The 16421-nt window shown below is 45.3% G+C and overlaps 1 protein-coding gene across 1 annotated transcript in view; it reads right to left on the bottom strand.

The window, feature by feature from the left end:
• The window catches only part of LOC110500338 (insulin receptor substrate 2-B), a 33906-nt gene extending 17812 nt beyond the window's left edge, over window positions 1–16094 (bottom strand). The window contains exon 1 of the mRNA XM_021577652.2: window positions 11766–16094. Coding sequence (XP_021433327.2) covers window positions 11766–15795 — 4030 coding nt within the window. The 5' untranslated portion in view covers window positions 15796–16094. The remainder of the gene's footprint in view (window positions 1–11765) is intronic.
• Window positions 16095–16421: the final 327 nt, after the last annotated feature.

The raw sequence follows: 16421 nt of genomic DNA, 5'->3' as shown, positions 1-16421 counted from the left end.
CAAGCCCATCCTCCCCAATTAAGGTGCCACCAACCTCTTGTGATATACCTACATAAGGAGCTGCATGTCATTGTGTAGTTTAGGATTACATTGAATCCTACCTCCAGAAGCATATCTCATGAATAGCAGACCCCATTCCTTTCTTCCTATGCCAATCACATTTGCCTAAACCTACTGTCAAGCTACCAGGTTGTTAGCTAGCGAGGTAACATGACTGAACAACATTATTTGTTATGAAACCAATAACTAGTGACCCGGGATTAGTTTAAAATGGCCCGTGAAAATATAGAAAATGTGTGCGAAACCCGATAAAGAAAAAAGGCATTTCCGTTGTTGTTTTCTTCGCTGTTAAACTGCAAGCATGTCACGTTTTCACTCTGGCATTGAGCTGGCAACAAAAAACTATTATTGAAATGAAACTACCAGGAAAATGCACATATGAACATTACAATTGACACGCAGATCGGTAGAAATTGTATGATAATTTGTATACTTCCCCAAACTTGAAACTCAAAAGCTGCCAATGAAGTCTTAATAAAATAATTGCCTCCACCTTCCCATTGTCGGATTTTCAAGCAAGGCAAGACTCATATGCAGTAAAATATTCAGGTTTCAAACAATTAATTATGTTGTCAAAATGCACACGGCTTCCAGCTCACAATGTAAAGTGGTGGGTGATGTGCTGATTGCATGCCTACCGTAGTTTCTTTTTTTTTGGGGGGGGGGGGGGCAAAAGCTGGCAATTTGCAGTTAACGGAAACCCTGGTCTTGAGTTTAATTTATTCAGACCCTTTACTCAGTACTTTGTTGAAGCACCTTTGGCAGCGATTATAGCCTTGAGACTTTGTGGGTATTATGCCACAAGCTCGGCACACCTGAGCTCAATTTCGAGTCTCATAGCAAAGGGTCTGAATACTTACGTAAATAAGGTATTTCAGTTTTTTATTTTTAATACACTCGCAAAAATGTTTTGTCATTATGGGATATTGCGTGTAGATTGCTGAGGATATTTTTTTATTTAATCCATTTTAGAATAAGGCTGTAACGTCACGAAAAATGGAAGGGGTCTGAATACTTTCCGAAAGCACTATATTCTTTCCTCCCATTCCTCCAGCCAAATCACAGGTAGGCCTTTGCCAATATGAGCCATTTCATGCGGTATTATATACACTAAACAGTGTGAAGTTAAAATCAAACGTGTTGTATTAAGTAGAAGTGCGAATTTCAGTGAAAGGTTTTTGGAGAATGTTTAGCAAACATGACCAAGCGTCTGGGGGACGGGGCGAACAGGATTCTAGGCCACTTTTTTTTTTTGGGGGGGGGGGGGGGTTTCACCATAGTATCGTGATACTACTCAGTAACGTGATACTTGGCCTGGTATCATTTGTAACATTCTGGTATCGTGACAAGCCTACTGTGATCATTGGCGGCTAAAAAAAACCTCAGTTAGCGCACAGAACTCAGAGATGGCCAATGCAGCCGTTGGCCTAGAACTTCCATTGTCAACTAAGTAAAAATGGCCTACATAAAACCGTCACACAGAAAATATACTTATGAATTCTGGTTCTTGGAAACAAATTAATCTCTCTACTGAGCCTGTTCGCCTCCCTTTCTATAGGTCTTGAGTTCACTAGTGAAGTTTAACATTAATTTGATACAATCAACTAGAGCCATCCAGTACCTGTCTAACAAACTTGCAACATTGTATCAACTAGCCTATTCTGGGCCCAGTGTTGCCCAGGCCCTGGGTGCAGGACAGGCAGCTGTTTTTGCACAAGGGAAATACATTTATTTTGTGAGGTTTCCACTGGACATATACTAGCTTTCAATAGTTTGGGGTCACTTAGAAATGTCCTTGTTTTTGAAAGAAAAACACATTGTCCATTAAAATAACATAAAAATGGATCTGAAATACAGTGTAGACATTGTTAATGTTGTAAATGACTATTGTACCTGGAAACGGCTGATTTTTAATGGAATATCTACATAGGTGTACAGAGGCCCATTATCAGCAACCATCACTCCTGTGTTCCAATGGCACGTTGTGTTAAACTTGGATTAGCTATCATTTAAAAAAGCTAATTGATCATTAGAAAACCCTTTTGCAATTATGTTAGCACAGCTGAAAACTGTTATTCTGATTAAAGAAGCAATACAACTGGCCTTCTTTAGACTAGTTGAGTATCTGGAGCATCAGCATTTGTGAGTTTGATTAGAGGCTCAAAATGGCCAGAAACAAAAGACCTTTCTTCTGAAACTCAGTCTATTCTTGTTCTGAGAAATGAAGGCTATTACATGTGAGAAATTGCACCGGGGCCTCCCTTCACAGAACAGCGCAAACTGGCTCTAACCAGACTTGAAAAAGGAGTGGGAGGCCCCGGTGCACACTGAGCAAGAGGACAAGTACATTAGTGTCTAGTTTGAGAAACAGACGCCTCACAAGTCCTCAACTGGCAGCTTTATTAAATAGTCCCCGCAAAACACCAGTCACAACGTCAACAGTGAAGAGGCGACTACGGGATGCTGGCCTTCTAGGCAGAGTTCCTCTGTCCAGTGTCTCTGCTCTTTTGCCCATCTTAATCTTTTATTTTTATTGGCCAGTCAGATATGGCTTTTTCTTTGAAACTCTGCCTAGAAGGCCAGCATCCCAGAGTCGCCTCTTCACTGTTGACGTTGAGACTGGTGTTTTGCGGGTACTATTTAATAAAGCTGCCAGTTGAGGACGTGAGGTGTCCGTTTCTCAAACAGTTTTCAGCTGGTGCTAACATAATTGCAAAAGGGTTTTCTAATGATTATTTTGCCTTTTAAAATTATAAGCTTGGATTAGCTAACACAACGTGCCATTGGAACACAGGAGCGATGGTTACTGAGTGGGCCTCTGTACGCGTACGTAGCTATTCCATAAGATAAATCAGCAGTTTTAACAATGTCTACACTGTATTTCTGATCAATTTGATGTTATTTTAATTTTAAAAAATAAAAATTGTGCTTTTCTTTCAAAAACAAGGACCAAACGTTTGAACGGTAGTAAGTACACACACACACAATGTAACGTACAGTGTCAGAGGGGTCCGGTTTTTCATCTTTTCTCAAACACTATTAGTCCATTACCATGTCACTCAACGCTTGAATAGAAACATAGCTAACACCCCGCATTTTAATGCTACACAGTCACTACCATTCCCTTTCGTTTTCATTGCAGCCTCATTTGAATGCTGTGGTTACACAAAATGTGTTGAAATCAAATCTTGTGCTTTTTGAGATGGAACGACCCAGACGTATATCGTCATTCATAGCAACTTACTGCAGAGCAACTTATTATACAGCGATAAGGAAATTAATGAGCTCATCCCAATACACATCAACCTGCAATTCATGAGACCGGTATATAGCCTACTAAAACATTGATTTGACCTAACATCTTGTGATTACATTAACATCTGTATGTATTTACGTTAGAGTGTTTGAGAGCAAGTTTAGGTTCTTCGACACACACATACATAGGGATCCAGTTGACAGTGCCTGGGTAGTGTCCTGCTTTAGGGCCAGTGTACATTCTGTAGTGCACTACATAGGGAATAGGGTGCCATTTGGGGATGCAGACTACACATGCTTACTGCTAGTGTCAGTCTGAAAATAAAGCAGTAAATATAGATGGAGGTGGTATTGGAAAGGGCAGCAAGCGAACACTCAACAGCAGCTAGCTGATACACCGCTGTACGAAACTGAACTCAGCCCCATACTACCAGTAACCAGTATACTCAGTCACACTCTGAAGGGGACCTATCGATGTGGGATAGGAATGGGCAGCAGCTAGCTAACGCCCTCTAACCTCTCTACTCTAAGCTAAAACAGTAGCTAGCTAGCTAGCTAGCTAGCTAGCTAGCTAGCTAGCTAAAACTCTCGCTACTCTGTACTCAACAGGACCATAACCAAGATCCAAATAACTCCATGCTCCAGACAACCAGTAGGCTACACTCACACTTTCACACTCTGGAGCCTACCTATGGATGTCACAGGGATAGGAAAGGGCAGCAGCAAGCACAACACTGTACACTCTTTCAACCATGCTCCACACACACACACAACCCTCCATATACTCTCACTCTGAAGCCAAGGTCGTGTTCAGTATGCCACACATAGTAAAACGAGAAGGAAAGTCTGCGCTGTTATCAGACAACTTTGAATAGTAGCCTACATTCTGCCCATGTTCCCATTTCAAAAGGTTTCACTTCGGCATGCCCTAATGAACAGGACCTAGTAGCCCACTAACTTCCTTGTCTCACTCCATTTCCAAACATTTTCTCATGGAGGAAGAAATGGAAAGGGTACTGAAAGACTCAGGTGTGCCTGGCTGCTCAGGGCAGGCCACAGGAAGTGCATTCCTGTGTGATGATGCGTTTCCTGTGCCTCTTGCCGGGCTGCTGAGACACGCTGGTCCAATTAGAGCACATCAAAGACCATCCGCATGACTCAGACACACAACAGCGGAAACACTTCAGTGAACACACCCTTTGTCAGAAAGGTGTTTTTTCCCTATGGAAAACCAGAAACACGCTTACCCACAAACAGTATTGATTCTCCTATGGGAGCATGACATCGCTAAGGGGTGCAGAAAGGGGTCAATACAACACACACACCACACACACACACACCTGCAGGTCAAGGTTTCTCCAGATTACCTTGGTACTGTTTGACCCACTTTGGCACACTGGCCAGGCTCAGGGTCAATGAACTTATATCTTTGTCCATTTCAGCAGCAGCTCAACAGTTAACATACGAGTCAGCCTGTGGTTGCATGAACCTATTGAGTCAAACTATCAAGCACCAATCACCCCGGATGAAATTGCTCATTGTCTAGGATTTGTTTGTTTCATTAGATTGCTCATAGGATAAGTTGCTTGTCTCACTTAACACACACACACACACACAAGCAGTGTGTGTGAACATTTTTACTAGAGTGACACCTCATGCTTCTTTCCTAATGGGCTGTCGAACCAACCCAATCTTGTCTGTACTGTAGTAGGCATGTACTGTACTAACGGTACACTAATGTTCTGGGGGCGGATTCACAAAACACTACTTACGAAAAAACGTAAGAAGTTTAAGGGGAAAAAAAATACAAGTTCACAAGATAGTTTGTAAGTGCAATTCCTCAAAATGTTCTTAGGAACTTCGTAAATAGCTTTCCTAAAAACTTTGTAAATATCTCCTCATTGACGTGCTTGAAACCATAATTAAGCCTGTGACAGGGATGGTAGGATTTGGCCCACTATAATAAAGTGTTGGTAAATAAATATAATACATTTGAAGTATCTGCTTTATGTCTCGAGAATATATATTTTTTCGGTGGCTCGCAAACCATTTATACACAAAAACAAATGTTATTTTTCACACATTATAGCCATCAGACTAGCTATATCAAAAATGGATAACCAAGGAAAGCACAAGAACAGCTTCAGCAAACAAGTGCTTGTAGTGATGGTGGAGGAAATAGCAGCCAGGAAAAGGTTGAGGTTGGGGAGACTCGAAACCATAGAGAGGATGGCCGAGTCAGTCTCTGCCGACGGGGGTATGGCAAGGGACAGTTCGTGGTTACAAAAGTATCCATTCATCACAAGACAAGGGTTTAGCTGTTCTAAAGTTAAAACCTCTTAAGGATCGTACCCCCCCCACTCCCTAAAATGACATACCCAAATCTAACTGCCTGTAGCTCAGGACCTGAAGCAAGGATATGCATTATTTCAAAAATAACATTTTGGTATATCATCTTTGAAATGCACGAGTAAGGTTATTATATGACTAAGGGGTCTAGGCGCAATTTAGATTTTGGCCACTAGATGGCAGCAATTTGCAAATGTTTTGACTGATCCAATGAACCATTGCATTACTGTTCAAAATGTATCAAGACTGCCCAAATGTGCAGAATTGGTTTATTGATACATTTTCAAGTACATAACTGTGCACTCTAAAACAATAGCATGGCATTCGTTCACTAAATTGGACAGTGCAGTTAGATTAAGTACATTTCCAAGAAGAAATCATAAAACATCAGAATAATTGAGGAATGCCAGGTGTAAGTAGACAGACAAAAATAAACAATTCAATTGTTGCCATTAACAGTTCGTCACTAACCCTCTTGGTAAAATGAAAACACTAGCAGCTCTACCAGCTCTGCTAGGGCGAGTCATATGTTCAGAGAGGTGTTCTCTCATTGTGTCTGGAAATAGATAGCTAGTAAGCTAGCCAACTTCAGCCAGTTGGCTTGGGTGCTTGACCACCGTTGTGAGGTCAGAACGTTCAGATCAACCCTACTCCTCAGCCAGAGTCAGACCTGAATTGTTATGGGTACCACTTCAGCGTGGTGGTGACACACCCAGCCACTACGGTGGCACGTGTGACACCCACACTGCTCTAATCATAAGCAAATGCACCTTTTTTAGCCTAATAATTATCTTGTTTGAAGACAGCCTACCATTCCTGCTGAGGCAATAGACTGTTACGAGTACTTGGTGATTGTCTGCTCTTCCTTAGCTAACTAGAAATGTTTAAAATGTACAATCAGGGATCTCCCTAGGATTTTCTGACTAGGCGGTGCTGATGTAGGCCTAAGGTTGGGTCAGTCAACTTCCCCCTCAGGAAGTTGGAGCATTTTGCATTTTTGAATGCCATTTCCTGAAACAGTCTTAAATTATATCAAACAATGTAGACAACACAGAAGTCTTGTGTTGAATCCTAGATGAAATTGAGTTAGTCGTCTCAATGACACCCTCACATTTTTTCTAGGTTAAAATATCGGGGTATTGATTATTAGGTGTCTTTATGTAAATAGTCTAGTGAAAATGTAAACTGTCTTAATTTTGTTTGGGGATTACTGGATTAGGGCGATATGGCCAAAATATAAATCACAGCATTTTTCCAATTTTGGATGGTATTTTAAATTTTTCTATTATAAAATTGTAAAATATCCTTTATAAGTAGTGCGTGACCCCTAGAGTGGCAACACATACAGTACCAGTCAAAAGTTGACACCTACTCAAAGGTTTTTATTTTTACTATATTGTAGAATAAAAAAATGAAGACATCAAAAATATGAAATAACATGGAATCATGTAGTAACAAAAAAAAAGTTTAGATTCTTCAAAGTAGCCACCCTTTGCCATGATTACAGCCTTGTATACTCTTGGCATTCTTACAACAAGCTTCACCTGGAATACTTTTCCAAGTCTTTTATTTAACTAGGCAAGTCAGTTAAGAACAAATTCATATTTACAGCCTAGGAACAGTGGGTTATCTGCCTTGTTCAGGGGCAGAATGGCAGATTGTCAGCTCGGGGACTTGATCTAGCAACATTTCGGTTACTGGCCCAACGCTCTAACCACTAGGTTACCTGCCGCCTTGAAGGTGTTCCCACAAATGCTGAGCACTTGTTGGCTGCTTTTTCTTCACTCTGCGGTACAACTCATCCCAAACCATCTCAATTGGGTTGAGGTTGGGTGATTGTGGAGGCCAGGCCATGTGATGCAGCACTCCATCACTCTCCTTCTTGGTCAAATAGCTCTTACACAGCCTGGAGGTCCTTATATGTTGAAAAACAAATGATAGTGGCACTAGGCGCAAGGGGTGGCAGGTAGCCTAGTGGCTAGAGCATTGGGCCAGTAACCGAAAGGTTGCTAGATCGAATCCCTGAGCTGACATTGTAAAAATCTGTCATTCTGCCCCTGAACAAGGCAGTTAACCCACTGTTCCTAGGCCGTCATTGTAAATAATAAATGTTCTGAACTGACTTGCTTAGTTAAATAAAGGAAAAATAAAAAAAACAGGTGGGATGGTGTATCGCTGTGGTAGCCATGCAGGTTAAGTGCACCTTGAATTATAAATCACAGACAGTGTCACCAGCAAAGCACCATCATCACACCTCCATGCTTCACGGTGGGAACCACACATGCAGAGATCATCCGTTCACCTACTCTGCGTCTCAAAGACACAGCAGTTGTATCCAAAAATCGCAAATTTGGACTCAACAGACCAAAAGGACAGACTTCAACCGGTCTAATATCCATTGCTCATGTTTCATGGCCCACACAAGTCCCTTCTTATTGGTGTGGTTTCTTTGCAGCAATTCAACCATTATTCACGCAATCTCCTCTGAACAGGTGATGTTGAGATGTGTCTGTCACTTGAACTATGTGAAGCATTTATTAGGGCTGCAACTTCTGAGGCTGGTATCTCTAATGAACTTATCCTCTCCGGTACAAGTAAGTCTGGGTCTTCCTTTCCTGTAGCAGTCCTCATGATAGCCAGTTTCATCATAGTGCTTGGTGGTTTTTGCAACTGCACTTGAAGAAACTTTTAAAGTTCTTGAAATTTTCCAGATTGACTGACCATCATGTCTTAAAATAACGGACTGTTGTTTCCCTTTGCTTGTTTGAGCTGTTCTTGCCATAATATGGACTTGGTGTTTTACCAAATAGGGCTACCTTCTGTATTACCACCCATACCATGTCACAACACAACTGATTGGCTCAAAGGCATTAAATAAAAAAAAAACCACCAATGTACTTTTAACAAGGCACACCTGTTAATTGAAATGCATTCCAGATGACTACCTCATGAAGCTGGCTGAGAAAATGCCAAGAGTGTGCAAAGCTGTCATCAAGACAAAGGGTGGCTACTTTAAAGAATCTCAAATATAAAACATTTGGAGATGTTTAATACTTCTTTGGTTACTTCATGATTCCATATGTGTTATTCCATAGTTTTGATGTCTTCACTATTATTCTAGAATGTATAGAATATTTAAAATAAGGAAACTCTGGAATGAGTAGGTGTCCAACCTTTTTGACTGGTACTGTACATTCTATGTGACTTCAATGGGTCGCTCTACTTTGACTGTTTGCTACTGTTCAATTCAACTTCAACCCCTCCCCCCAAAAATCTGCATTTCATGCACTCGTTTGAGATCATTTTCACACTGCCACATAGGGCTGTAAGATATGGGGGGGGGGCCTTCTTTTTAACCAAGTGTTGCTATTGCGATTTGCATCAAAACACTTACGTGAACCGTTGGAATCACAAGAAAATAATGATTAATCAAATCAATAGTTAGAAGATAGTGGGCACTTTGAATATAGTGTTGTTTGACATGACAATGAATGAAAATGCCAGGGAGGAGTTATTGTAACAGGGTAGGAACCAAAGAGTTGGTCATCGTTTCCTAGGGCACCCTATAATCTTTGGCTACATTAAATATTCGCTCTTAGTTACTTCAATGTAGCTAACAGTCATGCTTCACCTATTCCTCTGATTTAGAAGATAAGGTTGTAAAAACATGCTGATTTAGGCCAAACCATCACTTGTATCAGGCTGTATATCTAGCTACCTTTGCACTGACTCAGTACTTTTATTAGCTAGCTAGCCAGCTAACTAGCGATTAACATTAGCGGTTAACACGACTTAGCCACAACTTGCTAAGGCAAACTAGCTGTTTGCAGATGTAAGAAACAAACTAATAGTGTAATTATAAAACGCTTGTGGATTTATATTAAGAAGCAAAGTGGAAACAGCATCGCAGTCATCAACATTGTTGCTTGTGCTGCATTAACCACGCAGACTGAATGCAAGTGTCTCGTGGACGAGCAACAACAAACTTGCTCCTCGAGTGACAGGGGGCGGGGCGAGGTCTGTGGAAAGTGGCAGAGAGAGAGAGGACTCAAGTAGCAGAGTAAACTATAACAATTGACTTCATGCAAGGCGTATCACATTTAGAAAACCAAACATTGAAATACTGTTATAGAAGGTAAAGTAAAAACCTAAACTGGTCCGTGCATCAATACCGGTATATATTAAAATACAGTACACATAGGGCAACAAAATGTTGTCAGCCGGTGACGGTCAAGCAAATAACTGCCGGTCTCAACTGACTCAGACCTTTGGAACATCTACATTTTAAAAAGTCGAATAAATCCATATAATATTGCCAACACCATCACAATAAATCAATTTTTCATTTTAGACAGGTCTAAAGAAATATAAAAAATATTTAGTCTATTTCAGAAAAACAGAATAGCATACTCCGGAGTTGTCCTTATGTTAGGCCCGGATCTGGCTATGCCATATTGGCTGTGTTAATTTAGCAGCAGTTCATTTAGCAGACAAGATTTGCTTAGAATTCCATGGCTTTATTTTACAGTATGAAGAATACAATTGGACATAGCTGAATAAAATATTTTCTCCAAACAATTTCAGGTAGTGCGCACGTATAACTATTCTGGTTGAGCGGTTAACAAATTAACATGTTAATCTACTATCCTTCATAGTACAAAAGTTAACCTATTCTATTGGTCAACTTGTAATTCTCACACAGAAGTACAATGGGGGATAGAATTCTGGGACAGTTGTGGGATGCGATAGATCCCAAATTAATACAACCACAAAAATAAATACAAAAAAATTTATAAACAATTAGGCTATTTATTCACATTATAAGTGCAGCAATTCGCACATGGCACAAATATTTTTAAAAAATGCAATCAATTAGCAGGAAAACATTCTCAAAAGTGACCGTAAATGCAATTATGCATGTAATGCGTTATGTGCATTTTTATGGTGAAAATTATCTTCTCCAAATTCACACACCGCCTATGTATGCCAGTTAAGCTAATACCAGTTGTAAAATTGATTGTGTTTCATTTTTTCTCCTAGCTCCAACTTCAGACGGTTGAGTCAAAAACCAATGTGCCAACTAGAAGTCTATTTTTGCATATTTTACATTCGTTTTTCATACCAGCGTACTTTGAAAACGTGTGCAAGTTTGCAGGTCTGCAGAGCGTCTAGTGTGCATTATGAACGCTCAGAGTGAAACACTGAATTTAGGAAGGGACAATTGACAACCTTAAAATGTATAAAATGCTCCGAGCACCCTCTGACACTCTAGAGTGAATTTACGAAGCAACCTTAAAATCATCCAAGGCGTTACATTTGAACTCATGACTGATGCACCTACAGCATTATACAGGAATGCTGCGGATTCATTAAAAACTTGTTTTTTTTTTAAAGTGTGGGCAGAGTATAGGGCTGGGAATTGCCAGGGACCTCGCAATACGATATCATCACGACGCTTTGGTGCCGACACGATATGTATTGCCATTCTCACGATTCTATATCTACTGCGGTTCAATATTGTGATTCTATGTTGCAAACATATTGCTCATTATATATGTCTGCTGCAGCTAGAAAAGAGAGCATGAGAAAATGTGTTTTGATCAGCCATGGAAATAAACAAGAGTGCTGAAAACAAAATAGGCTCTATTTCAAAAGGAAGATGTAGAACAAGCTATTAAGTAAAAATACTGGAGTGTTGGTGCAGGTACAGCCAACTACTGAAAAAATATTGCGATCGTCAAAACGAGACGATATATCATCAAATGATTTCCCAATATGAAACTATCGATTACTCCCCAATCACTAGTAGAGTACAGTAGGGGAGAATCCCTCTCCTCATTGTCACCTTTTACACTGCGGGGCAAGCATGCCTCCCTGCATGCTAACAGACACAACTGGAGGGCCACACACACACACACAGAAACACAGAACTCCTACAAGCACACTGAACACAGAGCAGATGTAAGAACACTGAACACAGAAATGCAGATCCACACACACACTTATGAGCATTAGGCTAATATACACAGACCCCCCCCCCCCCCCCATACATACACAAACCCCACCTCATCCCCCACAAAAACACTCTCTCCGTCACTCACCCGTGAACGTGGCAGTCATCCCGTCTGACTTGGTGAAGTCTATACTGGCATAGGCGCCGTTGTTCTCCGCTACCGGCACAGTCACATTACCAGCTGAGGGGGCATTGGGTGTCGGCCCGGTTCCCCCCTGCTGCTGCGGTATGGGGAGTGTGTTAGATTCCTGGTCCTCTCTCAGCTCCAGGGCAATGTAGTTGAGGCCGTTCTGATATCCCACAGACCCATTTCTGCACATATGTCCTCCAGGAGGGCCCCCAGAGGAGGCTGACTCCATGCCCAGATCAGAGGGCCCAGGCTGGGCAGGGAAACCAGCCAAATCTACCCCTATCCCCTCCACACACATCCACACGCTATCAAAGGAGCCAGAGCTGGCCCACTTGGAGCCCTTGGCCGGGAGAGCTCCGTTGATGGCCGAGGGGTTGGCTGAGCCCGAGGGGGGATTGGTGCCGGTGGTGGAGCTTGTGGGTCTGCCTCCTCCGGGGGTGGAGGAGAAGGTTTCAGAGCTGTGTCTGCGTCTCCCCTGGGGGTCAGCACGTACCACTTTGGGGGGCTCAGGCTGGGGAATGAAGGATGAGGGCGGGCTGATGGTGTGGGGGAGTAAGGTAGGGGGGTACCGGCCCTCCATCACACACAGGTGCTGCAGCATAGCTGTGGGGCTACTCTGTGACCCCCGCGACCCCTCATCTTTGCTAAGGTTAAAGGTCATATCTGTGTAGTCATCTGTTCCCGTCCGCCAGTGAGCGCCAGAAGAGCCAGGAGATCCGCTCAGGGAGGAATTGGCAGTCAGCGGTCTAATGTAGCTGGGTGGATTCCATGGGGCCACCAGAGAGGGTCTGGGAGACTGGTTCTTAGTCAGGCAGCAACCATCATCACGCCCACCTCCAACCACTACACTCATATAGTCCTGGTTCTGGGGAGGGGAGTGACGCTGCTCGGCAGAGCCCATCGAGGGTGAGACGTACTGGTCAGAGAGAGGGCAGGATGTGAGGGGTCCGTAGGGATCCCCAAACTCGATGTTGATGTACTCGCCGGGGCTGGAGGGTCCCTCGGCAGCAGCTGGCTCACTAACCCTCAGCGACCCATGGACGCTGTGGCGGCCCAAGGGGAGGCGGTTGGGCCGAACCGCAGTCGTTCGTCGGTCACCTCGAGCTGCTTGGTGGTGGGCACCGTAGGGCGGGGGGTGGTGGGCGTCTGACCCCCCACTACTGAAACCCTTTGTCGTAACGCCAGTGACCTGGGAGTAGATGGGTTTAGCCGGGGAGCTCATAGGCACGTATTCCTCATGCTCCCATTTTCTCTGTTCACCATCTCTGGCGACGGGGGCCTTGTAGGAGCGAGGCAAGGAGAAGTAGGGACTGTATGATTTAGGAGTACCTTCAGGGTTGCTCAGTGTGTAGTATCCTCCTTCATTGGAGAGCTTCCGTCCTCCTGTCGCGTTCCCTCCTCTTCCACTGCTGTACGACATGTCCATGTACTCTCCAGTCTCAGGCCGCTCCACTATACTACCAGAACTACCGACACCCAGACCCATGTTACTGCTACTGCTGTGGGGACTTGGGGAGGCCTGGACTGGAGAAGAGGAGCTCGGTCCCCCTGGTAGCATCATCATGTAGCCCTGGGGGTCCGTAGGCTGGTGTTGTTGGAGCTGGTGGGCCGAGCGTGGGGCCAAGGCTGGGCTAGAGGCCTGGGGGGAGTGGGAGGGCTGGGGATGGGGAGGGTGTGAGAGAGAGTGGTGATGGGGATGAGAGTGGGAGCTAGGTTGCATAGGCATGTAATCCGGGGTGTCACGGGGTGAGGCTGCCACCCCACACAACATGGGCATATAGCCACTGTCCTCCTTGGCCGAGGAGGGGTAGGAGGAAAGAGGAGGGGGTCTGCCCTGGCTGTGCTCGGAGCAGGAGCTGTAGTCGGAGCGGAGGGAGGACGAGGTGGAGGAAGGTTGGTTGCTGCTGCCGGTGCGTCCCAGAGACAGAGCCTCTTCCACAGACACCAACTCGTCCTGTGAGAAGGTGGTCTGGGTCATCTTCTGGTACACAGCCACGCAGCTGCTACCGCCGGCAACACCACCCTGACTGCCGGGCCGCGTGAATGAGTGTGTCCGCCGCCTCAGAGACCGGTCTTCGTCCGTCGACGTGCTCTCGTCCCGGTGGGGGGCCTCGGCACCGCCAGAGCTACTCACGCCGCCCGCTCCAAACACCTCGCGGTGCCAGCCCATGGCCATGTAGTCACTCAGGCAGTTCTCTTCTCTGATTGGTGGGGTGTTGCCCAGCGAATCGGGTGTGTTGCTACGGACTCGGAAGTATCGAAAGTCTCCGGGGCTTGAGCCGTACTCGTCTGAGGAGTTGAAGCCTCCGTCAGAGGGGGAGCCGCATATGGACGAGCTGGAGGGCCGGGTGAGGGTGTCAGAGACTGAGCCGTGACCGCTGCTGCTGGACACACTAACAGGGGAGGTGGTGGAGGAGAAGTGGGAGACGGGGAGCGAGGCGGAGCGGGTGTGGCTGTTGGAGCCCGGTAGCGCCCTGGCGTAGCGCCCTCCTCCCCCGGTGTTCCCTGCCCCTCCCCCACCCTCCTGGCGCCCTAGGTGTATCCGGGCGGTGTTCAGGTGGATCAGGCTGCCGGTAACAGACCGGAATGGCCGGTTCATCGTCCCTTCACCTTCACTTGACGTCCTGAAGCGGTAGCCACTGGCACCGGAGCTCTTACTCGATGGTGGCGTACCGACCGCCGACTCGGTCCGGGAGCGGCGCTGGAGACCCGTCTGGCTCGGCGGCAGGTTGCCTAGGTGACGGCGGGTGGTGATGAACGCCATGGGGTTGGAGCCCGATGATTGGCTTTTACTCCTAGGGCGGATCTCTGCGAAGGCCTTCAGAGCCTTCATGGTCTCTAAGATGGTCTCGTGCATGTTCTGAGCCACAACAGAGTCATCTACCTGCATCCATATCTCCCCTGGTCCTATGGAGGATGACCGACCCACCTCGATGAAGAAGAAGCTTTCTGAGTGTCCACATCGTCTGATGTTCATTAGCTGGAGGTTGACATACGGTGTCTCAGAGTTTAGTTTGACCAGATGGATAGTTTTAGAAGAGAGGCATAATCGATACACACCTGTGAGGTTCTTGGTCTGACCCAGACCTTTGGGTTTCACATTCACCTGCCACACCTCTTTGAAAACCGTACCTGGTGTGACTGTACCATAGCCATCATCCAACTCGTCAGAGTCTAGATGCCCCTTTTTCCCCTCACTCATTAGTTCACTCAGGGCTACATACCAGTCCTCTTGCTCCTGCTCGTTTTCAGCCACAATGGCAAAGTACTCATCCTTAGTGTAGAGGGCTATGAGGTGTTTGTTCTTGGAATCCGCTCTTTTGTTGACGGTGAAGCACTGATACAGATAGATCACCCGTTTCGGGGCTGCTGCTGAAGACCGGAGGCTACTGCGGAATTTTTTATCGCTGTCATAGTACTCCAGCCGGCTGAGGCCTAGGTGGCTCGCCACCCTCAGAACGAAAAACCTCTTGTGTCCATGCTTCTGTTTCCGTAGGTAGCCACACTTCCGAATGTCGTCCATGACCCCTGAGGTAGCGACGCTAACGTTAGCATTCGCAGCCAATTGAATTGCAGCCGACGCCGCGTTCACCGATGCAGCGAGTGCGTGGTGGCTAGCAGAGGGGTCCTCATGTACCAGGTTCAATGACGACAACGAGGCTTTCCTTACCGGGGACCCTGGGATGTTTTCACCAGAGAGAGTATGCTGCTGTGTCGCCGCCGGATAGTGGTGCAACAGCGGGCGTTGTTCTTTGGGCAGCGAGCTCTGGGGGTAGTGATGGTGGCTGTGGTGGTTGGAGGGCGGCATGTGCTGATGAAAACGAGCTCCACTACCACCGCAGATATTCAATAACGGGGAAGGGGGTTCCCCAATTGAGGTGTAGCCGTTGGCTGCCGTAGCCGCTGGTGTCGTCCCGATGCCCCTCTGTTGCGTCTCCACCAACAACATAGCGGCTTTGTTTTCTTGGTAATTCATCAAATTGGCCATTTATAGAACACAACCAAAGGTCACTTTACCTAAGCAGTGCTGTGGACCTAGACCCCATTCTTGTTTAGGAGACGGACTCTGGCTGGCGCTGCTGTAATGTGGTGGCTACACCGCGCGATGGTTGGCTACAATCAAAACAAAAATGTCAGATTGTTAAATTAAAAACGACCGGTCCAGGCCTCTGAAATAAAGCCGCCCCTGTGCAACATATCCACGTTTCTATAATCGTTAGAATCCAAGCTAGCTGGCTAGCAATCTGTCCCCTTCTCCCTCTCTACATATCTCTACAGAGCGGAGCACAAACAACACGTGACTGGTGGGTCATCCATAAGTAGGAGGAATAATGAGCCAGACGGGGCTTCTCATTGGAAGTTCAGCGAGATTGACAGGAACTGACAGGCAAACGAGACAATTGTTTTGTGTCATTTGTGTTTTACGTCAATACGGTGGACCAATGAGGCATCGCACATATTTTCTTTAGTTAAAGAGAGGTGTTCGAGATGATTGACAGCTGACTGGCCCATGCTTACAGGTACAGTGATAGGCGTTCGATGATGCTACCCCTTTCATTGGACAATATTGTTGATTGACCACTGTTTTGATTTGGCACGAAGGTGTAATTTTTA

This window comes from Oncorhynchus mykiss, chromosome 21 (assembly GCF_013265735.2).
Source record: "Oncorhynchus mykiss isolate Arlee chromosome 21, USDA_OmykA_1.1, whole genome shotgun sequence".
In the NCBI taxonomy this organism is placed as follows: domain Eukaryota; kingdom Metazoa; phylum Chordata; class Actinopteri; order Salmoniformes; family Salmonidae; genus Oncorhynchus; species Oncorhynchus mykiss.
This window is presented reverse-complemented; position numbering and strand designations above follow the sequence as displayed.